The sequence below is a fragment of the Protomyctophum bolini genome, assembly GCF_963924005.1.
Source record: "Protomyctophum bolini genome assembly, chromosome: 21".
Taxonomy (NCBI): domain Eukaryota; kingdom Metazoa; phylum Chordata; class Actinopteri; order Myctophiformes; family Myctophidae; genus Protomyctophum; species Protomyctophum bolini.
Genome location: NC_137882.1, coordinates 16,440,252 through 16,466,628, shown reverse-complemented (window position 1 = coordinate 16,466,628; position 26,377 = coordinate 16,440,252). Strand labels below are relative to the sequence as shown.

The window sequence follows — 26,377 nt, the reverse complement described above, 5'->3', positions numbered from 1 at the left end:
ATCTCAATTTGAATCGTGGTGTAAACGGCAGAGGGCGCTTTAAAAAGGTGGAGAAAATACAGGATCTTTGTAAGAGAATAAAACGTGTTTTCAGTCATTACTTGCGCAAGCAGTATGTACTATGTATGTATGTATGTCGGTGTACTCCACCGGCCAATAAGGGACCACTGTTCTTCATGACGTAACTAAAGTATGTTTCAAGGTTGGTATAAGGTCAATAACGAGTCTAAAGGATTTAGAATAGCAGAGAGCTCTAGGACTCAACTGGACTTGTCTTGACTGTCGTTTCCCTTCCTCTCGTCTTGTCTTGTCCAGGAGGCCTGGCCCTGGACGGCCAGTCCTTTGACCGCAGCTGCACCCACATGGTGGTGGGGAACCCGCTGCGCAACGAGAAGTACCTGGCCGCCATGGCTGCCGGCAAGTGGATCCTGCATCGGTCCTACCTGGACGCCTGCCGCTCCACCGGACACTTTATCCAGGTCAGGGTCTCAGTCTTCATGTTCTTTTGGTTTTTGGATTGATTGATTACTTTATGTACACAAATACATGCAAGCTAAAAGGATAACACAAAAAGGTCCTGGAGGTCTGGATGTTCCGTAGACCCCCCCGGGGACCCCCACGCGGTAACTCTGTCATTTCTCGACCGGTTCGGACGCAGGGCACGTTCCTGTGGGTCTGGAACGTCCGGGGACCCCCACACGGAGTTTCACCACTCACTTCACACGGGTGTGATTTAGCAGACGCTCTTAATCCAGAGCGATTTACATTAAGCAAGCATGGGAATACATCACATAAAAACATTTATCATGAAACATGCGTAAACTAAGAAAGTAACAGTGGAATATCTATATAATGAAACTATACATATAAACTATACATATATATATGCTATACATATATACTATGACGTGCTATGACTGCATACTAGAGACATTGGTTTTGACATAATGGGGGCAGGACTAACTTTCTTCTGTATGTGTCCTGTGTCTGTGCGCATGTTGTTCCAGGAAGAGGACTATGAGTGGGGTAGCAGTTCTATCCTGGATGCCTTGCCCTCCATTCCCTCCATGCAGAAGAAACTGGCCATTGCAGCCATGCGCTGGAGGAAGGCCCTGCAGGGACATCCAGACCAACAGGTACATTTAAACTCATTTGGTGCCGTAGTGACTACTAGTCGATTTAGAAGTCCCTGTCATGCATATGTGCTGCAGTGCTTGTGCCCTGTCTGTCGGGGATTGTCTCGTCTAGCCAATGCCCACAATGACCACCGCTTCTGCCCACATGCAAAATAATGTAAGTGCAAGTGAGCAATATTAATCCTGTAATATTTCCAATAAAAGAAAGTCAAACATTACAAACGGAAACCGAATGAGAGACAGAAAAAGACAGCCATTACTGCACACCACGGACAGCATCACAGCTGGACTTACTGCTTGACATAAGTAGGTTATCTGTGTCCTTTGCCTTTTGCAACGTGTCTGAGCTGAGCTGTCTGTTTTGATTTGTATTTTGTATTGATAAAAAATCAATACAAATATTAATGAAAAGAATATATAAGATGCATTTTGCACATACAGTATGGCGTTCGAAAATACGTTCTCCTCTGCATTTAGCCATAAAATGTGTTCATATAAAGCAGCGTCAGTCAGTGATCTTGCTTCTAGTCTGGCTGCCCTTTCTAACAATGTTCGAAATGATCCTCAGCCTTGCAACATACTGTAGGTGTCATGTTAGCTGAGCTGTCTTTTGACATCCAGGTGGCTAAAGTGCTTATTTTCTGCGTTGCCCAACTGAGTCAGCTAACGAAGGTCAGGCCATTTCTTGCACACCTAGAAAAGGTCATCCATGCTTTTATCTCCGGCCGACTTGCTATTGCAAAGCACTTAAATCAGTTTGTCAGCAAGGGAAACATACAAAGTAACTGATACACAACAACTGCTGTCAGGCTTTTAACACCTACAGTAAGAAGTGAGCAATATCACACACATTGTTTTTAAAGCCCTGAATTGTCAGACTCCTACCTTCAAGCTCTCTGTGAGCTTGGTCACTGCCTGAGATCATCCAGCAGGGCCCTGCTAACGGTTCCAAAGTCTCAGCTTTGTCACTAACCGTGACCGACTGTGTTGCCATGTCTGCTCATTATTAATCGTCTTTGGGCTGTACAGTCGCTTGTTGGTAGTGGTGCTAGTAGCTCACAATGTTGTGGAGCTTGTAGATCTGCTATTTTCAAATATCTGATTATAAAAGTACTCATGTGGCCTATTATAATAATGGTCGCTTCCTTTGGACTTGTTTTCATAGACCTAGGAAAGGTTGCTTATTTTTCTCACAAAATCAATCAGGCAGGCAAACTCGGTGTCCCCTTTTCAACATATTAAAACTCACTACTGCACAAAGCTTTTACTTAATTAATGCTATTGTTGTAACTCTTTCAATATTCTAATAACCTGCCTGACACATGTTCAGGCGGTTTAGCTTAATTTCTTACTTGTCAATATACCAGTCCAGTATGCTTTATCAGTGTGAACAAAGCTTTACTGGTTAATTTTCAAGTACCATTGTATCGATACTGGACACTTTACCCCACTTCCCTTTGTTTTCTTTTGTTTGGCATGAGTGATAAACATTTACTCGACCATGATCTGGTATCACTCAAATTTAGAACAAATTCTCATTCTACTACTCTACCATCAAAATGTAGAATGCCTTGACAACAGCAACATTTTATTACACGGCTTGGTTGAAGAATGCTTGATTCTGATTGGTCAATCACTGAATTCAGGTGTGTTATTTCTTGATAATGAATGCTTGCCTCTAGCAGGCTCTATAACAGACCACGGTCTAATCAAAGCCTCAGAGCACCTGCTGACTGCTTGTATTTTGTGATGTATCCAACATGACAGCCATGTTGTAAACAAACACACCATGTCATTTACAACTAAACCAAAAAAGTCCCCACGACATTTTTGTTATCCTTTCAGCCGTAATGTCTGACTGTACCACGATGTGCTGTTTACATTTCTGACTAATAAAGTATTCAATCAATCAATCAAAAAACATGTTTTTGTGTTTTTGACGTCAGGGAGCATTCGGTGGTTGGAGAGTCATGCTGAACATGGACACAAACAGAGAGGCAGGATTCAAGCGTCTACTGCAGTCTGGTGGAGCCATGGTTGGTAAACTAACCGCTTTCTCTGCTGTGGCATAAAAGAAAAGAAGCAACAATCGTTATTTGTTGGAAGTGTTTAGCCTTTCCCTAGTGCAAAACTGGTTGTCAAACATTTTCACGTCAAGGACCCCCAAATTGATGTACTTGGCCGTGGGTTACAAAATCGTGGGATAAGAATTTATGGCAGATCTACAAGCTCGCAGCTTGCATTTTCAGCATGCAACAAAGTGTAAAATCAGGCATTATGATGCCATCAAGGCCCGCCAACATACATTTTAGTTTAAAATCTTATGATATTTATTTGACTAAAACTAAATCATTTCAGATGACTAAAATGTGACTAAAACTTGTATTCAAAAGACTCTCGCTCTCGGTCGTCCTCAGACAAGCCCTGGGGATAATGTAAATGTAAATAAAAACCTGCTGTCACAATAAACCGTTCAACACTGCTTGGCTTCTTCTCCCAGGTCCTCCCCGGTTGCTCCCCACATATGTACAAAGAGGCAACTCACCTGTTTGCAAACTTTGCATGGCTGAAACCCGAAGATGTCCGAGTGGACCTGACTGATGCCGCCGCCCAGGGAGTCACGTGCTTGAAGCCAGAATACATCGCAGATTATCTCATGCAGGTCAGTGGCCTCACATTGGCGGTCATATCCCATTGTTGTTTATTAGGAGGATCATAACATGGTTATGTAATGTTCATCTCTTATGTATCCTATCTGGTTAAAGAAATGATGTGAGTTTCTTTTTGTCAATTAAAACATTTCTGAAAAAGGTAAGAATACGTACGTAAATGTAATCTACTCTCAAGTCTCAACAGTAAGCCATGATAGATTTCTCACAGCTAGAAGGTCCCAGGTTCAATTCCTGCCGGGGACACTGTGGGGTGGGCACTGGTGGTGTGTTCTCTCCTCCGCGTTGTTTGGCGAAAGGGCCTTTCTGTGTGGAGTTTGCATGTTTTCCCTCCATCCTCACAAAAAACATGCAAACTGCCTCCCCCTGGTCAGCCGGGGCACCTGATGGAGGGCAAAGGAGCTGGTTGGAATAACATTTTTCCTTCCATGCGCTATGTCCTACCTGGGAAACAACCCTGTCGTAAGAAGTGACCTGCCCTCTCATCATGCATTGAAGGAATCATGAGCTCAGTCTGGGGTTCTCCCCAGGCTGGCAGAAGGAGAGTTTTGGAGAGGATTTCATTTTAGGCTGTTGGCACCGGGTGAAAAAATGGGTTACAAAATCGTGGGATAAGAATTTAGACCAATTCTTTTTCAAACTATGATTTAAATGAATCCAGTGGTTTTCAACCAGTGGTTCTTGAGGGGCTTTCAGGTGGTCCCCAGTTAAATGATGGAGAGTTAGTAACCAAATGGACCCTTATTAGATCTTTAACTCTTGAGAGTTACATTATTATTAAACATCTGCATCCCATTGCTTAATTTACAACTAGTCTACACAATTAGAGAATGTAAAATAATTGTTATTTTGATCATATGTCTGTTATCTCTCCTAATGGTGCCAAATCAATACAGCATGGAATTGTAGACAAAATGTTGTTATCCAACGAAAACAAAATATTCTTTCGTTTTGTAACTTGAGACTAAATTACATCAAATGGTGGTCCGTGGCTCAAATGCCAAATACATAATTGGCCTTGATGTGAAAAGGGTTGAAAACCACTGATTTAATCTAAATTAAAATGAAATGTCTCCTCTAAAATGGCATATATCTACTGGTAGTTGTCAAAATATAATCCATCATGCTACAATTGCGGCACCATTAAGTGCATACTGAATGTTTTTCTGAAGAGTAGTTCAACTATAAGTAGTCGTACCGATTCCAGTATATTTTTGGCACACTAATTGTCTATTGCTAGATCAGTCGTTCTCAAAGTTTTATCATTTCAAGGACCCCCTCCAACTCTCGGAGTTACATACCTGTAAAGTGCTTTACAGAGTCGAACGTAACCGACGCAAGCAGTGCTAAGCAACGGAGCGTGAGAGAAATGTATCTCCTTGCGTCATCCGTCGGTCTGGGTACGAACCCCAATCCAACGCAGCGCAAGGAGTTCCTCGACGCAAGCAGAGCAAAAGTACCCCTGGCGTCCTTTGGCAGCAGAGTGCAAGAAGGCTTTTCCTCCTCTGCTCGAACCCTGTTTCTTGAAAGAGGATGACACTTCCGTCGGCACATTTAGTTGTAAACGTAAACACGATGGCATGGATATATCACGTTGAAAGTTAAACAGGACAACATGACATCATCGTTCGAAGCACAGCTTTGCAAACTCGTTTGTGATTATCAGGCCTGGACTGGCCACTTGACGTTATGTCCAGTGGGCTGCCCAATGAATGGGCCGCCCCCCTTGCTTTAATAGGTTTTTGGGTCAAATGTCAGGGATACATTTTTGACCCAGTCCAGCCCTGGTGTTCAGACGAGAACTCTGTGGAATTATTGCGGAGAACAGAGTGTGTACAAACTCTGATAGCTGTGTATCGTCTCCTAATCCTATGCTTCCATCTGGTGACAATTTAGCCGTTTACAGACTCGACCAACAAACCGTGTTTTACGTTGCAGATGATCATCTACTAGTAATGAAAGTCATGTCTGGCTTCCTTGGACAATGAATGGTCGACTGCATCGTTTAATCTGCCCCATGTGAACGCAATGATTTATTGACATCATTAGCATCACTACATCACTAGCAAAAGACTCAAAACTGGGTCAATTCAATTAGAATAAACACGTTTCAAGCGAGTGTGAGCTTGTAGATTGGCAGTCGAGTATTATGATATATAGTGTAAAACTCACTATATACAGTCGAGTTATTATGATGATATAGTGTAAAACTCACTATATACAGTCGAGTTATAACTACATCTCAACTCGTAACAAAAATAAAGTGGCACTTGTGTCAGTACTTTTTGTACAATCTAATCTGTCATAGCTGCCATCTAGTGGATAATTAGTTGATTGCACATTATAGACCGACACCTACAATAGCAACGCAACTCACGCAGGGACTATGTAAGGACTACCGGTAAATATAACCTATAAGCAAAAATGGACTCTGTCGAGGCCTTAAGGGTCCATTTGGAACCCCCTCGAGGAACACCTAGACCCCACTTCGTGAACCACTTTTCCTAGATATTGAGGGGTACTAATACTATGCCCTCCAACGTCGGGCTTTCGGAATTGTCATGTGGCAGGCCAAGTCTAATGACTTTTAATGTTAGTGTAGAGCACTTTAAACAAACAGTACCAGCCGCCCCTCATTTTTTATACACTGGTATCGGTACTCTGTATTGACTGATAATACGCAAGTTGTGGGAATCTGTATTGGGAAGGAATTAAAGGAAAACATCTCTTAACTACGATGACTCTTATGTTATGTAGGATCCAACACCACCCATAGAGGCGTACTATCTGGAGAAGAACCAGAACACTCCGTCCCGCAAACGCAAAGGATCAACGGACACCTCCAAGCTGAAGAAGACCCGTCTGAAGTGAAACATCTGTACCATGTTGTTGTCAATGTTATTTTCTACATCCTAATTCTGTTCTACACGTTATGTAAATAAATGATAATAAATTAAATGCGATGTTGTAAAGTTGTATGGCGTTGCTAGCTGCCTGCAGAGAAGAAACCATAATGGTAATGGTGAGTTGGCATAATGGTAAAATGAGCCGGTTCACTTTTTGCAAATAGCTGCACTAACATGTTCTAACCTGTAGGGGGCAATGCCTGTTCATTAGCTAAATGCACCTGTGTGCTTTTGCACAGTCCTCTTAAAGTGATGCTCTTCTTCAGTGTCGCTCATCCTTAAGGCCTGTTCATACTCCAGTTTTAGGCGATAAGGTGACCACTGAAAACGAGGTGATAAGCGACTCACCTTTTTTGCTGTTTTTTACCAGTCGCTTATCGCCTAAAACTGGAGTATGAATATAGGCCTTTAGAACCAGTGTATGAGCCACATCAAGTATATATATTGTTGTGTAATATAATGTACATAAAATACAGTGTAATTCTTATTTTATTATTTTATGTGTAGCATCTGTTATACTACTATCTTGTTACATGTCGGTGCGAATTGCAAGTCCTCCCACCTTCCCCTCTCTCACAGGACCTGATCATGATACATCACTATGATTCAGATTATGAATTTATGACATCATTTTGCTGCATGTTTAATAGGTTTTAGTTCGACACCCTGAACCCTATACATGTGTTACATTTTTAAAATGTATGGGGGTAAAAGTTCAAAAGCAGACCAAACTAGCAGACCAAGCTCAAAACACATTGCTTTGCGCATTGCGCTGTGTATCGAGCTTGCATATCTGCTACTTTTGATTATTTTGTGTGACGCTGTTGTATGATCAAGTAGTATAGGCCATAGGGCACCAATTTACGAAAAAACTAAAGGTTAAAATATGGAGGTTTCCAACTCTCACAAAATGCAGGGTTTAATGAAACCTGACAACATGACTCAGCTTGGGTGTGTTACTGTGTCCTGTATCCCGCCCAGTGATTAGGAGCCACTTGTGTCAGATAGTCCCCAATACAGTAAACAGCAAGATTTTTGTTTTGTTGATTTAGATCTTGATGATCTGGCATCATTCACTCTGATGCCAGGATGCCGGATGAGAGGGTACAAATTCCACCACCCACCCAAACGTGAAGAATAAGTACCTCATCATGGTTAATCCAGCCTTCTGCCTGCCTGCCTGCCCGCCCTTCAGAATCGTCTTTTAACTGCTGTTTGAATGGTACGTATGTGAATATTTACAGGCAATGAATGGGATTATAACAGGCAAGGGGTGTGGATGGATGGAGAGAATATGGTTTGTGGTGGTGGTGAGGCATTAATGGCCTTATTGTGCTTCGCTGCTGCCTGTGACAAGGAATGCTGAGCTATAGCCTATAGGATAGTGTTCCTGAGGGACATGGCACTATAGCACAGGAACAGCGGCAAAGTACAATTCCAACAACCATTTTCTGTTCGATCGACTGGAGTGGGGGTGTTCCTGTAGAGCTGGAGACTGCACTGCTGCTAGAATCTGTACCCTAATGCCTTTAACCCCATCCCCTATACCTAGCAGTAATTAGAATACCTTAAACTTGAGGATCTCCTTGAAAACGAGTTGCTGCAACTCAAGGGGCTTATCTCAGAATGAACCTACCCTAACCCCAATCACCTATACCTCAACCTTTTCAGGCTGTGACCCACCAAAATAACCATATTATTTGAATTGATTAGCACTTGGAAGGAGTTCAGTATTACATTTAGTTTGACTACTTTCCACAGATTAGTAATTGTGAAAATAGCACATCATCTACATTACAAGCTCACAATGCCTCACGTTGCGACGTGTTGTGAGTTTGTAGATCTGCGTTTTTCACAATTTTTACCTCTTATATTATTTGACAAATTTGCCGATGCTTGACCAGTGATTATAAGGCTATAGTTTGTTGATTACCAGTACTTATGATGCATTCATGGTCTTCTTTGTTTTTTTGGGGTATTAAAAAGATGGACCCCCATCCCTGGCCGTTCCGGCCCATAGGTTGAGAACCACTGCCCCAACCTATACTACCCAAAGCTGCAATGTGCTGTTTCAGGTTCAAAGTGCAGTTATCCGGCTCATAGGAACCCATAGCATTGACTGTCTGATAATAGTATGGTGGTGAGGCATGTGCCTGTTACAACCGATTGGTAAACACTCACCCAAAACATGGGCTACTGTAGGATGTGTATACTGTAAGCCCTTTCCAAATAATGCATGCACATATAGGCTAGTTATAAATTGATTAATGTATAGAAATCCCTACTACATTATCTTCAACCACTGTTGGTGGAAATTGTTTATTTTTCTTATAAGTAAAATCCACCACTGTTGGTGGAAATTGTTTCTTTTTCTTATACGGTAAGTAAAATCCATCCAACAGCTGATGGAGCACTCTTAGATACTACCACAGCCCTTGTTGCTGAAACAAACCTCCGTAGACCTTATGCAGACCGCGGCCATCTTCCCATTAAGTTAATGGCAGGGTGGCAACTATAGTCACAATTTTGCCATTGACAGCGTCACAGCCCATACATCCAAACACAAAAGGCCCGGCCCCCTGTGTGCGTTCCTGGGGGTCTGGATGATCCGGGGTCCCCCACATGCTAACTGTCATTTCTCTACCGTTTCGGACGCGGGGCAGAGGATTGCTTTTCGTATAAAATGTTGGTGTGTTTGACAGTTTAATATGACTTTTCTGTTTGGATGCATATAGGCTGATAGCAATGGCGAATTGCGGCTAGTTGCCACCCTGTATTAGGAGTAAAATAAAGTTTAGGTTCATGTAAAAGAAATATCTTTTTACCTTATTTTCTGACATAAATGTATACGGGTAAATGTGCACGGGAAAGTGCACCTGTAACACAGGTGCACTTTCATTTTTTAGAGAGACCAAAATATTTGACTAAAATGGTGATAATTAATCATTTTATTGCATTAAAATAGCTGTTTAAAAAATAAATTGTACTTTTTACCTTTTACCTTTAACACAATGGTTAAGGCAAGATGGCCGAGGTCTGCATGGTCTATTACCAACCCTGGGAGAGAGAACCTTTCAATTCAGGCTGCGACCCCCCAAATTATAGCATTTGAACATGGGGAGTCTCCATCCTGATAGCACTTGGAATGGAAGGGTCCATTTGGTTTATGGTTTCATTTTACACTCTCGAGTTATACATCTATTCTACAGTATATGGTCCACTTGGTTGTCCAGCCCCCCCCCCCCCCCCCCCCCAGAAGTTGAACCACTGTCCTATAGCCTATACACGTCTAAATGAGTTGAGTCATATGGCTCATGCAATATGGATGTTGTGGTCCCCAAATGTCATTGCTGCCTGTCCTTAAAACAAGCTTGTATAGGATTATTTCTAAACAGATACTTCGATCAGGATTGGAAACTCTGCATGCCGTTGCAGCAGCAGAGCAGAGCAGCGGTCTCCTCATTAACATTCCGTGGCCGTATACATTCACCACGAAAATCCCACAGTCCTCCCTCTCGTCGTGGGTGGGTGGCACCGCACCGACGTACACATGCCTCCTGCGCACCACCAGACCACGCATTATTATATATTAATCTGTATATTAGGCAGGCTGTAGTAGCCTACCCGGCTCTGGTCTGGTCACACACTGACTCACAGCAATACATTGCCGTAATACAATACGCTACTTTAGGTGTCATCACCTATTCACAGTATCGAGTATCCGGATGAGAGAGGAGGAAAGGTGGGCAGTTGTAAACTGACTGCCAGTGCCAGTTACAGTCGGAGAGAGAGAGGTCCGACAGGGTGTAGTCCGGCCGGACAAACTGCAGGTTCCCCAGGGAATCTCTCTCACGCACGCACGCACACACACACACACACACACACACACACACACACCCCAGTACAGTAGTTGTTGAAGCTCCATTGGTTCATATGGTGGTGGTGGTCTCTCGGACCGACTGACTGGTGGCAACATGTGCGCTCCTCCTAGGCTCCTATGAAGTGACACAGCGGCTTTTCGGTGGTCGTTTGGTTTGTCTCGGTCTCTCGGAGGAGGATATACGTGGATCAGTAACGCAGCAGCTAGGCAGCGCACCTTGTGTTGTAGGTAAGTGACTCTATATCCGTTTGTATGTGTCACCTAATAGCCTATACTTTTTCGGTTTGACGCTTTGATGTCCCGGCCCGATTGACAATGTTTGTGGTGCATTAAAGATTATGTTCAAAGCGAGCCGGTGTGCTGCGTGCATCGAACACAGGAGGATTATGCGTATATTTGATAGAATAGCTTATAGATGCGGTGCCGGTTACCGCTATTTTATCAAATAGCTACGCATTGAGGAGTGTTGGAACGGCTTGCTGCTGTGTGGATACGGGTTGCTGTCGTAGTTTTTTTTTTTTTTCAGGTGGTGACTTTCATTATAGAATTTTGTCAGTAAAACGCCATTGAAATAATGTTAGGTGTCGATCATTAGCCGACGAGGGAGGCGAGCCTAATCGATTTCACCAGATGACATGATGTTATTATTGATATGCGATAAATTATAACACACTATCATCTAATCGCTCTCCGGTGGAAGCCTACAGAATTCCTGAAAACACAAATGGGCAGCTCGCTCGATCGTTTGGGAATGAACAAATGAACATTTGGTTTACCACCATTTGAGGCCAAACTTTTTTGTAGTAGGCTAATGGATCTCAATGGGGGTCGGGACCCCCAGGGGCAGCCTGGGGGGGATTATCAGGTACATCACTAAAGTTTTAATTTAAGTAGGCTACTTTTAATACCTTTTTGATAGGCCCTACTTCTAAAATGAGAAAAAGTTAAATAATAATGATAACAATAGACCTACTTAAAAAAGGTCAAATTTTAGAGTAAAAAAAATATTGATATAGCCTTGCAAGCTTGTAGATCGGCTATATTTTCACTATCTGTGGAACCGAGTCAAACTATATGCCTACAATTCGAAGTGCACGTCAGGGTGGGGGGTCCCCAGTTAAAATATGATTGAAGGTCAGCATTTGTACAAGGCGTGAGCTTGGCTATTTTCACAAATGTTTTCCTTTTTCTTATATTATTTCATTTATTTGGCCAATATTTGATCAGTTTTTATAGTATAGTTTGTTGATTACTTGAGTAATGGTCTTTTTAAAAAAGGTCTACAGGTGTAAAGAACTGAAGTGGGTGCAAATTTGCCTTGGAGTGTGACGTTTGCTTTATCTTAGATATGAAAGAAAAAGTCAAGAGAAACATTAAGGATAGGCTGGCATCTTGATTAATTTCTGAGATAAATTAATCTTGTGTGTGAGTGTGTTTGGTCATATTTTTGCGCGGTGCCATTATTCACTGTTTTTGTATAGGCATATTTCATGAAGAATATGTGAAAATGTATGAAAGCTCAATGTAGAAGAATGTTGGATATGTATTTCCAAGGCAGTGTCAGTATTTCTCATGTAGGTTAGAATTTGTCTAATGTGACACTAATCATCATTTTCAATGGTAGATGATATCTTCGCGGCAAACAGGTCATCGCAATGAAATAGCAGATGATTATCGTTAAATGACAACTGTGTCAATGAGCTGTTAATTGTTTTGATAGATTGAATACTTTATTAGTCAGAAATGTGGCATGGCGTGGCGCACTAATAGGCCAATTGGATGATTTGTGGCATTTTGTTCCAAAAATGTGTTTTGCGAAAATCCACCTGTTGGTGGCACTATAACAGGCCAATGTGAAAGGCGTGAGATATATTCCTCAGCCTAGTAGGAAAGTCTGTGAAAGATGTAACGTAAATTGCCGATGATTTTAGGCTTTTTGTTCGAAACTGGCTAAACGTGCAAACTTTGCAAGCCAATATTAGCCAATTAGGATGGAATATGAAATATCGGACAGATCTGTCTTGAACACATGACTATAGAGATATTGTATAACGATTTGCAGGATTTTTGAACAGAATCTGGAGGAGTTATATCCAAAAATGTGTTTTACAAAAGTCCGCCTCCTGGTGGCGCTATAACAAGCGTCATCGTTCATTGTTGGCATCCAGGGAGTGTGCGTGCAAAATTTGGAATCGACCGGGTTAACGATGCCAAAGCAACGTGTCGCGTTACGCTTTCACTGCACGTTTGGGCCTCCTGGTGGCGCTATAACAGGCCGTTCTGGAAAATTTGGTGTAGAGGTTCATCGTTGGCATCCAGGGAGTGTGTGTGCAAAATTTGTAATCGACCGGGTTAACAGTGCCAGAGCGACGCGACGTCGCGTCACGTCACGCTTTCACTGCACGTTTGCATAGTAAGTGTGCGTAATTGCGTATAAAGGGAAAAACGGTGGCAGTGAATGACAACCCATTTCTTTGGGAATTTTACATTTTCCTCCACTCGTGGTTGAGTCCTGATAGATGATTTTTCAGGACAGTTTTGAATGAACCCACTGATCCACTTCTTGCAATGGATGGTGTCAAGGCATCCTACATTTTGGTGGCAGAGTATAGAATGAGAACTTGAACATGTTTGTTCTATATTTGGGTGAACGATACCAGGTTGTTGTCGCTCCCTCTAGTATTGTGGCTGAAGAAGAATTCAGGTATGAAGGTATTGAGAGCACTGCCCCTTTGACTATCTTAAATACCAATCCCATTGTGTGATTATTACTATAGTGAAAAACACATGATGAGAATACTATGAGCAGTATCTCATTCTCAAGTGCTTCTCTTATAGGGCAGTGGCAACAGTAACAAAGACCATAATAGGAGGGACTCTCTTAAAAAGTAAGACCACCGGCGACCAGACTGTCATCATCACCACCAAATACCTCCTTTCAATGGCTAAGTTTCCATTTTGTGTCCAAGGACAGTGTTGCCGTAAAGAGCATTGTAAGTGCATAGTTAATTGAACCTGCAGGTCGCTCTCTCCATTGTGACTGGAATGTTTAGTTGCCTGAACGCCCCCCCCCACCCCCTCCCCTCAGAAACCCCCCAACCTTCTTTGTTCTGGGGGACAATCCTCCGCTGTGTGTGCGTACGTGCGTGCGTGCGTGTGTGAGTGTGAGTGTGTGTGTGTGTGTGTGTGTGTGTGTGTGTGTGTGTGTGTGTGTGTGCACGTGGTCATGGGGGAAGGACTTAGGGTCAACAAAGGGCGTTGACATCGGTGGCTGACAGCTTCCTCGGGTTGAGCTGACATGCTGTGATGCTATGAATGGGTATTAGACAACATGAGCAAGGCACTTAGACACTAATGACCTGTGTGCACATCAACATGGATGGACATTAAAAAGCACATGGAGGGAATCGTTCCCTGTACACAATCATCATATGATATCTTGTCCTGTCGACACCACGACGAATCAGAACCTGAGAGGGCCCTATACTGTATGCTCCCAGGCAGTGTTGATTTCGTAGACTAAAATTATTTTTGTTGACTACTTTTTTTCAAAGACAAAAATAACAAACAAAACTAAGCTATGATGACTAAAACTAAGGCTAAATATTGCTAATTTTGTCAACAAATAAAAACTAGACTAAAATGTTAGGGAGGGACTGGGGAGAAGAGATCCAATATAATGAAAAGACAAGGCATTTTATGTTTGGTTACGCTCGGGTGTATAGATTAGATGTATATATATAGAGAGAGAGAATGTACCTGCTGGTACTCCCTTCCCACAATGTCAGGAAATCCCAGTGGGACTGCCATTTTGTCCCTCCTTAGTAGGCTAATGTTAACCTATTTATGAAATTCAAATGTTAATAATATGTCATTGTCTTGATGAGTAAGGTACTCCCATACCTTACTCACTTTCTTACAATAATTTGGTTAATGTATTAATAAACGAGTTGTTTCATTACTTGAAAGTATTGAAGCAATGGTCTGACGAGGTTTTACTGAGTATCTCTGGACTTGGTGTCAGTGAGTCCTGTGTGTCGGTGTCAGTGGAGGAAATAGTACTCAATTGTCCTGTGTCTGTCACACCCTTATACCATTCACAGTGGTGGAAAGTAACCTACTCAAGTACTGTACTTTTCTTTCCTTCTAATTTTGAAGTACTTTTACTTCTACTTACTCCCCTACAATTATTTGAAAAAGTCAGTTACTATACTTTATTTGTAGTTGTAGGTTTGGATTATTATTACAAAACATACATTAACCACTTCAGGCCTATGTATACTTCAGCTTTTTGAAATCAGCAGATCAACAAGCTCACAACACATCGCCATGTGACGCGTTATTTTCAAATTATTTCTATAAAATGTGAAAACTTGTGAAATGGAACATTTCATCATCACACTTTTAGTTGTGATGAGTGCTTTTTATGCCATACTTTTGTATTCTTCTGACGGCATAATTTCTACGTTGTGGTATTTATACTTTTACTTCAGTAAACATTTTGTGTACTTACTGGAGAGATTCTGAAAGGGCCAGTAGCTATGCAGAGACAGCGTTTTTCTTTTATCACTGATGTCAGGAAGAGTCTGCATATCCATTTGGAAAACACCCGGAAAGAATCTTAACTTTCCCTGCACCCAAAGCTCCACTCCTCCCATAAATAAACGTATCAGTGGATTGTTCCGGAAAAAGGAAAATCTGGTTTCTGACTCTCTGCAGTCTGAAAAGTGATGTAGTTACGACACCATGGGAAAATGTTTATATGAGGCGGGGTCTTCAACTTTATTTTTATTTATTTATCAAGGACCCCCTTAACGGAGAGAGAGAGAGAGAGAGAGAGAGAGAGAGAGAGAGATGAAGCACCCACTACATATATAAAATTGTGTTGCAGTTGCACTAAACTTTGATAGATTTAATTAATAGCTTCATACTAGACTTGTTTGACAGCACTATCATCAGTGTTGTGTCAACTAATGTTTTGTCTTGTTTATTTATTATATTTTCTCTATTAAAACAGTGTAATCACTTGTTGTAGTGTTGAAAAATATTACAAGGTGCCGACAACAGCCCGGATGGGGTGGCCGCTATGCAGCTTTCCCAGTGTAAACAACAAGGACTCAATTTCCCTTAATATGTTGGATGTTGGAAAAACCTCAATTTAAGTGGTTAAGCTTAAACTTGACCTTGGTCTGCTCTTTTTTCCCTTCTACACACCAATCCTCTTTGCCCAAAACTGCTGATCTGCAAGCTCACTAGTTCACCTATTTCCGGCTAATGGTCCCCTCAGACTATAGGGTTGCTAGGGTTGAAGTGGTTATGTAAGTTCCTATCACACAAAGATTTGGAGGCCCCACTGCAGTAACTCTGAGAACGCCTTATAGGCGTCCCGGACTCCCTGTTGAAGATCACTGGTTTAGAATGTTGCTACAGTCCTTTCTGTGTGGAGTTTGCATGTTCCCCATGTGTCCCCCAGGGTAGGTACCCTCACAAAAGAATCCTGGTGTCTATACTGCCTCTCTATACTGCCTCCCCTGGTCAGCCTGATGGAGGGGAAAGGAACTGGTTGGAATAATGTGTTCCTTCCATGCACTACGTCCTACCGGGGAAACTCCCCCTGTCAGGTGATAAGAAGCAGCCTGCTCACTCCTCATGCAATGGAGGAAGCATGAGCTCATTTTGGGGCTCTCCCCAGGTTGGAGAGCGTCCAGGATTACATCTTAGGCAATTCACACCGGGTGAAAAATGGGTTACAAAATTGTTGGATATAAAAATAAAAATAAAACACACAGTCAGCTACCAGGCCTCACAACAGTCCCCCATGACTGGTAGAGAATGGTACACAGTACAAATGGAATTCCCCCGTCCCATCCCCTCCTGGGTAAATATGGCCCCAACAAACTATACGTACAGTAATGTGCTCAGGCCAGGGTGGACTTAGCTGTGTGTGTGTGTGTGTGTGTGTGTGTGTGTGTGTGTGTGTGTGTGTGTGTGTGTGTGTGTGTGTGTGTGTGTGTGTGTGTGTGTGGGTGTGGGTGTGGGTGTGGGTGTGTGTGTGTGTGTGCACTGTTAAAAACAGGATTTAGTCTATTAAGTTATAGGAGGAAAAAACAACCTTGCCTTCACTGCGTTTTTCCTGTGTTTTCTAAATGCCAAGCAGCATTAACTGAAGTCTCATCCAAACTGGGAGGGGGGGGGTACACTCGCTAGTGAGCCACAGGGATGTGGTGGCACCACACTGGAAGCGTGTTTGTTTACGGTGATGGACGCAGCACCATTCAACCAGGAAGAAAAATACCCCCTCCCACCCCCCCACCCTTCAGCCACTTATGATCCTATCGGCTACAGAGAAGTCCCATGGGAGATGAAAGGAGCCTGGGCCTTAGTCGTGCAGAACCGCCTCGGCTTAACCGGGACAGGAAAAGAAAAAAGCCTGTCTCCTTTCCCCAATGGTGTTGACATTTGGAATGCCATTACACTCTATCGGAGAAGACTCCATCTGGCCATTGGGGGCTAACCGGGAGTAAATGGAGATGTATAGTATGCATGCCAGTATACGGTGCCTCAGGTGCACAAAAGACTGGTGGCAGCTTTAGCTCCAAGCACTGCAGTCAGTGACCAAAAGAAAAGCTAGCAAGGGACGTAAGGGTGTGTGCAGTAATCTTGGTCTCTATACATGCCTCCCCTAGCCTCGGCCCCAGCGTTTCTCATCTGCTAAGAGAAAAGCCTGGTCACAACCTAAGGCAGAGAGTGTATCGGTGGAAGTGTTGAGCCAGAACATCTGTCCAATTTCATTCACGGAAAATGTAAACAGATTTGTAAAGCGTCAACGTCATTTCCTTGAGCGGTACTTCCGCCAATATCCTGCTACTTACTGTATGCCGATACAATCTATCTACACTACAGTATATGTCTTGCTCAGTGTGGCCTCCCCTGGTCTGCCGGGGCACCTGATGGATGGCAAAGGAATTGGTTGGAATTACGTGTTCCTTACCACACTTTGCCGTTCCTTACCACTACGTGATAAGAAGCGGCCTGCTCACTACTGCATTGAAGGAAGCATGAGCTCAGTTCTGGCTGAACCTCTGCCCCAGGTTGGCAGAGCGAGAGTAGCGCCCAGGATTACAGCTTAGCTAGAGTTCCCCATATAGTTTTCCCCAAGGGGTTACGTTTAGGAATAAGGTTAGGTTTTAGGCACAGTTTTACTGAGGGAGGGTGCATTTGCACCTGGTGGCAACCGTTTCCGAGGTCGCCGGATTTGACCCTTGGGCGAGTTTGGGACGAGCGCTCTTGTTTTCGTGTGTGTGTGTGTGTGTGTGTGTGTGGGGGTAGTAATGGATAACTACCCATTTAGAATGATTAAAGCACGATGAGATAAGAAGTGCAGTGACCGGCTGAGCATGCGGTCACTGCTGGACGGCGTGTTTACAAAAGGGGGGAAATTCCTCGCATTCCTCCTCGGCAGTCATGCCACTCCGATCTCTACCTCCGCCCAGTGATCTGGTCACCCTCTGTGCCAACGGGGTCCCAGGGGGGGATAGAAGGGCCCCCGAGCTCCATGTGCAGCCAATGGATGAATACTGTAACTCGGTTACATAACGTCACCGTCGGGGAAGAAACCTCTTATCTCCATATTTTAACTCTTTTGTAAATTAATGAATCTATATTGACCACACTACAGCGTGACACAAAAGAGTCAAATGTTGCAGATCCGCAAGCTTGTGGAACTGCTACTTTTGCTGCTTTTGAATTTGAGCAGTTTAGGACATATACATGTATGAGGTCTCCACCCGACAGAGACGATAGGGTGAGACACACCAGCGCAAACGCGGGAAGCGAACGCAGCTCGTACATATTTGGGTTTTGGGAAGTATAGCTGCTTTGGGGACTCCTTATATGGTTATGGCTGAGTCATGGTGACGTAATCACTCAGCTCCATATATGGGCACAAAAGCGGGACAGACACACACACACACAGACAGACAGACAGACACACACACAGACAGACATGATCTGCTAGGTCTCATAGTAAGTGCTCACTGCGTTCGCATAGTTAATTGTCTTTGTTTCAATGTTTTAGCTGTCCCTGTGTAAGGCCACCTACAGTATGTGCATTGGTGATTTACTTTGGTGGTTTGTCTTGTTAGAAAATATATATATAAAAAATATATGATATTTTGATATCAATATTCTCCGTCCTTTTTATCAATCTCCGTCCTGAGCACCTTACTAATTGATTGAACAGAGATCTCCGTCCTTGCTGTTCAGGGTGTTAAGAACAGGTTATAAAGTGTACATTCTTTTATATTTTTTATAGAAAACAAAAAGAGGAAAGTAAAAAATATAGACAGACAAAAAGAAAAGAAAACCTTCAATCTCTCCCACCCATACTAAATAACTACCATACTAAATAACTATTTAAACAACAAGAATACGAGAACAGGAATACTCATTTGTAGTGGTGATAAAATGTATCAGAGGAATCCTTGACGTTTATTTTAAACCCCTCATTAAAAAAAGAAAGAAACAAAAGGCAGCTTTTATGGTGGGATGTTTAACCTGCTTATGTCCAACTAGCGGATGATCCCAGGCCTTCAGTGGGCAACCGGTCACTCTTATGTCCAACTAGCGGATGATCCCAGGCCTTCAGTGGGCAACCGGTCACTCTTATGTCCAACTAGCGGATGATCCCAGGCCTTCAGTGGGCAACCGGTCACTCTTATGTCCAACTGGCGGATGATCCCAGGCCTTCAGTGGGCAACCGGTCACTCTTATGTCCAACTAGCGGATGATCCCAGGCCTTCAGTGGGCAACCGGTCACTCTTATGTCCAACTGGCGGATGATCCCAGGCCTTCAGTGGGCAACCGGTCACTCTTATGTCCAACTAGCGGATGATCCCAGGCCTTCAGTGGGCAACCAGTCACTCTTATGTCCAACTAGCGGATGATCCCAGGCCTTCAGTGGGCAACCGGTCACTCTTATGTCCAACTGGCGGATGATCCCAGGCCTTCAGTGGGCAACCGGTCACTCTTATGTCCAACTAGCGGATGATCCCAGGCCTTCAGTGGGCAACCGGTCACTCTTATGTCCAACTGGCGGATGATCCCAGGCCTTCAGTGGGCAACCGGTCACTCTTATGTCCAACTAGCGGATGATCCCAGGCCTTCAGTGGGCAACCGGTCACTCTTATGTCCAACTGGCGGATGATCCCAGGCCTTCAGTGGGCAACCGGTCACTCTTATGTCCAACTAGCGGATGATCCCAGGCCTTCAGTGGGCAACCGGTCACTCTTATGTCCAACTAGCGGATGATCCCAGGCCTTCAGTGGGCAACCGGTCACTCTTATGTCCAACTAGCGGATGATCCCAGGCCTTCAGTGGGCAACCGGTCACTCTTATGTCCAACTAGCGGATGATCCCAGGCCTTCAGTGGGCAACCGGTCACTCTTATGTCCAACTGGCGGATGATCCCAGGCCTTCAGTGGGCAACCGGTCACTCTTATGTCCAACTAGCGGATGATCCCAGGCCTTCAGTGGGCAACCGGTCACTCTTATGTCCAACTGTGTTGATTTTGACAGCAGTTTTAGTCATAGTATTTTGAATAAAATATTTAGTAATCTGAAATGTTTTTGTTTTAGTCATAGTCTTTTGAATCAAATGTAATTTAGGTTTAGTCATATTTTAGTCATCATATTTTTTGTTTTGTTTTGTTTTAGTCCACTAAATATCATACGATTTTAGTTGACCAAATCTACAGTTGATTTTGTCCACTAAAATATATTTTGGTGGGCCTTGATGGTGTCTTGACTTGATGATTTTACACTTGGTTGCATGCTGAAAATAGCCGATCTGCAAGCTCAATCTACCCGAGCACAACCAGACATAGTCCCTCCCTAACGTTTTAGTCTAGTTTTTTCTGTGTCTTTAACACAATGTCTTGACACCATGCCCTGGCCTATATCTTGCCCCTTATCCCTAAACTTATTTGCCATTTAAAACATTTTAAAATAGTACAAATAGCCGATCTGCAAACTAACAATGTGTCGATGTAGATTGGCTAGTTGAACAATTTTTAAATGTTTTAAAAAACCATCGTGGACAGTGTAACATTTACTATGCATCCCATCATGTCTATAATGCATTATAAACATACTTATAATGCATTATACTTATAACGCTGTGTAAATACTCATGATGCTTTGCATCAATAATCATATACACATTTTTTATTAAATGCTTATAATGTATTAGCCTATATTGCACTCTTGACTCCACTAGGTTGTTGTCAGAATGTATTAAAAGGATAGGCCCTTGAGTAGCATCTCATTTTCTGGGGGCTTCTATACATATTTTTAAAAATCACAAGTTAGTTGAAGAAAACGATATAAAGATTTTTCGAACATGCTAATTCCCCTTAATACAGCACAAAGGTTGTGAAATACTCTTTTGTTAGCCTGTGTACATGGACGTCATAAGGCTTGGCTTAACATAAGTCTTTACTAGAGTCTAGAGACCGTCAGACGTAATGCAACTTTATCCTGCAATCAGGTCTTATTCTGTACATAATTGACTATAGTTAATAGTCATATGTAAAAAAAAACATTTCCCGTTTGGAAACAGAAACAGAGAGATCTGTTTCACAAATAACACATTAGGAGTAGGCCCCACACAACATTTTTCAGTCGTGACTAAGATTGTAGTTGTCTTTAATCCATGTGAGGTGCTGGGGGCAACACTCTGCCCCTTCAGCCTCTGGTCAAGCCCCCTCAGGGCTCATGTGATTGAGGGGGATAATAGTGGCAGGCTGATTACAAAGTGGGGGTGAATGCGACTGGCTGTGGCTCAGGATTGCCATGTCTGTGCATTATAAGCCAGTGGTTTTCAACCCTTTTCATATCAAGGTCCATTATTCTTTTGGCATTTGAGCCATGGACCTGCACCTGCATCTGATTTGATTTAGCCTCTCAGACCCACAACGTAGAATATTTAGTTATCATTGGATAACATCTTTTCCACAATTCCGTTTTGTATTGATGTGGTACTGTACCAAATGAGAGACAACAGACAAATGATCAAAATAACAATTATTCTACTCCAATTAAGTAATGCAAATGTTTGCTTGCTTCCTAATGTTGTTTATAAACCAGTTCTCAACATTGTCATGTCAAGGACCCGCCAAATTAATACATAATTAATACATCTGAAAACATTTTGTGCCAGGGACCCCCATACCAGATTTCTGTTGTCTGAATTATTTTGGAAATTACAGATCTATACTATAGTATAGTATATCTATATAATAAGCTTGTTAGACCGGCTATATTCTATAACATTTGACTTTGTGTGTTTGTGTGTCTATTGACTATTCCTTATAATTCCGCTCCCTGTGACGTTGTGTGTCCCTTTTTTCTTTTCTTTTTTTTTCTTCTTATTTCTCTGGCAATGTATGGCAACACTGCTGTAACTCACTCGCTGGTGGTGGATTAAGTCCAAGCCCCCAATGACAGGTCACAACTTCAAACCTCCAACCCCTCCCCTCTGCAAAATCTCTCTCTCTCTCTCTCTCTCTCTCTCTCTCTCTCTCTCTCTCTCTCTCTCTCTCTCTCTCTCGCTTCATCCCTCTCTGACTTAAATGGCAGTGAATCGGTGCTCTTCTAGTTTCCTTGGTAACTTGTGCCTGTGAATGTGCATTCATTTTCCCTGTCAGCCGCTCTGAAGAACTTCGTAATATTACTGCACTGAGAGAGAGAACCTTTTGTATTTTTTGTCACAGGCAAATCGATGTCAGTCATACTTTTTATTCTTCTTTCCCGATCTGCCTCTATCTATCTATCTATCTATCTATCTATCTATCTATCTATCTATCTATCTATCTATCTATCTATCTATCTATCTATCTATCTATCTATCTATCTATCTATCTATCGTATGAGCAACAGACTTTAATATTTTTTTATTTGGTTAGGCCTACTATACTATAGTATACTATAGTCTTTTATTTTGAAGCAGATTGGACCTTTTGGCTCGATGTCTAAAATCTTCACCCCCAATCTACTGGCTAGACTGACTCATGCGCTACAGATTAAAGAGGCTACCATATGCCATCGATGCTAAGGACTGGGGGTGCCATTATTATTGGCTGTTGTAGCCCGCTTTTCAACAAACTGGGAACCCATTCCGGGAAAAAAGGATTCCCCCCTTGCTTTTGCCAATGGGGGCACCATGCACCTGTTTGGCTCCTCCCCTTTCTCAGTCCACTTCCTCCAGGGTGCTTCTGTGTTCATTCCTACTAACAACAATACTACATGTTTAGGGCAGTGGTGCTTAGAGATTACAGTTTCATTATTTGTTGATCCCAGCTTCAATAGCTGCCATTATGTGCAGATATGCCGCTTAAATTTCAACCTGTCCCTTAGACTTTGTTTTTACCAGCTCAGTGGACTTGTGGTTAGAGTGTCCGCCTTGAAACTGGGAGGTCGGGGTTTGAACCCCAGCCGGGTCATACCAAAGACTCAGAATCAAGGGTTGGATTGGGGGGGAGGGGGTTAGATCAACTACAAATGATTCCCAAGTGAGGCTGTGGCTGCGGCTCGCCCCTCCAAGACATGGGTCAAATGCGGACAGCAATGTATGTGACAAATAGTACAAGACATCAACTTTATTTGAACTATTACAGTATACCTGTATATCGTCTGTCGGGTGGAAACCTCATTATGGCCAAACTGTTACTTTTCATCATTCAAATTCAAAGGTAGCAGATCGACAAGCTCAAAGTGTGTCGCTTTGCGCTACTTTTGTTACTTTTGTTTGTGTGTGACACTGTAGGATGATGATTAAATGCCAAAAAAACGTCAAAAGTTAGAATATGGAGATAAGAGGTCTCTGCCCGCAAGCAATGATATTCCAAGTTTCCAAACCTAAACCCTTCCAAGTTCACTTGGAACGGCAGCCAGTCATCCTGGCCACTGGCCAGCCACCTTCCTCTGTTCATTCCAGTGAACTCATCTGTTGGTTCCGCTGAGGGTATAAGCCCCCCCCATCATCTCCACCACTATAGGGCTCATTTCATGGCTGCTGGATTGTCTGATTGACAGGCGGAGAGAGGAGGCAGCCTGTCGGACCTGATGATGTCACATTAACCACATGGACCCCCTCTAGCCCTGTTCTTGGCATGATGTCGTAATAATTGCCGAAATATTCAGTGAAAATAAATAAAGTATATAATAATAAAGTACTTTTTCCACCACTGCCAAGCTCTCAGCGAGGTCAATTGAGGTAAATCCAAGCCCGTAGTTTGTATAAAAGCATGAGGATCGGAGCCCGGAAAAGGGACATTCATCAGTCCAACGCCTGTAGACTGATTGCACCCCGTGCCGAGGAGAAATATTATTTATTCATGGAAACAAACAGCCCCTTGAGATGTAGCAGCTCATTTTCCGAAAGGGTCCCACACACGAATGCAACAAAAACTGTCATATCGTTGCTGGCAGGCAGAAACCTCTTATATCCATATTCTAACTTTTTGTGTTTCTTCATAAATGAACGAATGCCCTACTTGATCATACGACAGCGTCACACAAAAGTAGCAGATTGATGAACTCGAAGCGCGTTTTCACCATTTTCATTCCCGTCACTGATTTAATAGCCATCTGTTGTCTGCGATTGACGTATATATACGTTTTGTATTGCTTTATACAGTATGGATCTGAAACGGCACCGCTAAAAAACTACTTTTTGCCCTGAGCCGGTTGCTTGGCAACACCTTGCTCTCCCCTTCACGCTCGAAACGTGCTCGTGCATGCGTACTATATGCGTAGACTACTGTTATAATTACGATCTTCTCTGGCTCTTTTCTCAAAAACTATGTCGCTGTCCATTGTGCTGATCAGACATCCCAGTTTGGGATCTGATTTCAAAATTTTCATCGCATCGCATCACAATTGAAATATAAATGTTTCACAAGAAAGATAGCTAGCGTGCCGTGAGCCAATGCTACATTAGCCATTTCTTACAATGGAGGTCTGCGATCAGGGAAAACGAAAGTAGCCTACTTGAGTAGTAATATAACAATTCCGGCCCCGCGCAAGCTATTTACCACTTGTGGCCACACGGCCACAGTCTAAGTGTTAAATTAGGCATTAACAATACCCAGGCAGCTTCCGTATTGTGACGAAAACAGCTATTTTCAGCTTTTTCCCACAATAACAGAAAACAATGCACTGGCATAGAGCCCTGAGGGACTCTGAGCTTAAGTGGTTAAACTACCAGTCCTTTGGCGCCTGTCATCCCCAATTAGAGAGTAGCCTACTTAATTATACAGTTTATCTCTCCTTTATCTGCGTTCTCTCGTCTTTTCTCTCTCTCTGTGCATGTGTGTGTGTGTGTGTGTGTGTGTGTGTGTGTGTGTGTGTGTGTGTGTGTGTGTGTGTGTGTGTGTGTGTGTGTGTGTGTGTGTGTCTCTCTCTCTCTCTCTCTCTCTCTCTCTCTCTCTCTCTCTCTCCTCTTCCAGAGCTTGGTGGTCCCAGGAGGGTTGTGGGGCAGACAGAGATGTCTGGTTAATCTGAGGCAGAGTGTTAATGTAGGATGAAGATGGAGGGAGGGAGGTGTCAGGCACCGCAAATTAATTTCCGTACACAGAGCAGCTGACGATAATGAATTTAAAGCCCCAAGGAGACACTGTGATGAACACACCTGTGTGTGGAACATAATAACTTGCCGACATGATGCCAACAATGTACAGTGGTGGACTCAAAGTTCATTTTTGAGTGGTCCAACCACTCCAAGGAACAGCAATGTCCGTGTACACCTATGTGACTGACTATGACTATGTCCGTGTTCACCTATGAGCACCAGTATGACTATGAGTACCAGTAGGGGCGCTGTTGTGCCAGAAACAGAGAGAGAGAGATAGTGCTGCACTGTTGCCTGCTAATGAGAGAGAGAGAGGAGGGGGGGGGGGGGGGAGAAGAGAGGGGAGTTGCACCACTTCCCTTCATTCCCTTCAAAAAAGTAGACGAGCAAATCGGCTAACCTATCACATAAATTCAGTTGTGCATGAGATGATGTATATAAGAACGCCCCTCACTTAGTCACTTCACATGGGTGTGATTATTATAATTTTGTGTGATGCTGTAGTATGATCAAGAAGGGCATTAATGTATGAAAAAACACTGACAGTTAAAATTTGGAGATGACAACAACGATGTAGAAGCTCACATCGTTTTGCCAGGTTTGAGAAGTTACAATATGCCTTGGTGTGTCTGGCTCCGGTCTATTCATCCAGACACACATCAGTGGTTCGCAAACATTTTAATTTCGGTACGAAATATATGTCAATCTTGCCCCATAAGGTACAGGTACAGTCATGAGGAAAACTTGAGAGAATAGTAGTTTCCATTACGACGAGCAAAAAATAGCAGATCTACAAGCTCACAACGAGTCACATTGTGACGTACTGTGAGCTTGTAGATCTGCAATTTTTGGCAAGGAGGTTTGGTGGTGTGTCTTAGAGGGTCTAAGTGGTTAAACTGAATGACGTTGATAAAATCCAAATATTATCAAAGTACGCATGTCCAGCAGCCCTGGACATGCGTCACCACACTCTATAGGTGCCACGGTACCCACTTCGAGAAGTCCTCTGCACTACATGCTCTCAGACACGTGGCCAGTGTGTCGTGGCCGGCTGGGGGGGCTCATTTCATTTGACACCGAAATGATACAGTATGTGTATGACGCTCTTAGATGCTGGAATGATGACTGTGTGACTCCCTCCCTCTATCCCCCTAAAG

General features: G+C 43.1%; 2 protein-coding genes across 4 annotated transcripts in view; both read left to right on the top strand.

Moving 5' to 3' along the window:
• Positions 1 to 6,748, top strand: part of topbp1 (DNA topoisomerase II binding protein 1) — a 29,455-nt gene extending 22,707 nt beyond the window's left edge. The window contains exons 25-29 of the mRNA XM_080793540.1: positions 316 to 479; positions 1,008 to 1,136; positions 3,083 to 3,172; positions 3,637 to 3,798; positions 6,563 to 6,748. Of these exons, the coding sequence (XP_080649666.1) occupies positions 316 to 479; positions 1,008 to 1,136; positions 3,083 to 3,172; positions 3,637 to 3,798; positions 6,563 to 6,676 (659 nt within the window). The 3' untranslated portion in view covers positions 6,677 to 6,748. The remainder of the gene's footprint in view (positions 1 to 315; positions 480 to 1,007; positions 1,137 to 3,082; positions 3,173 to 3,636; positions 3,799 to 6,562) is intronic.
• Positions 6,749 to 10,446: 3,698 nt separating this feature from the next.
• The window catches only part of tmem108 (transmembrane protein 108), a 61,644-nt gene continuing 45,713 nt past the window's right edge, over positions 10,447 to 26,377 (top strand). Inside the window, exons 1-2 of one of the 3 annotated variants that reach the window (XM_080794079.1) lie at positions 10,447 to 10,453; positions 10,703 to 10,819. The gene's annotated coding sequence lies outside the window, so the exon portion shown is untranslated. Of the gene's footprint in view, positions 10,454 to 10,577; positions 10,820 to 26,377 lie in introns of those variants that run through there. The other 2 variants (XM_080794078.1, XM_080794077.1) reach the window with 2 other exon arrangements.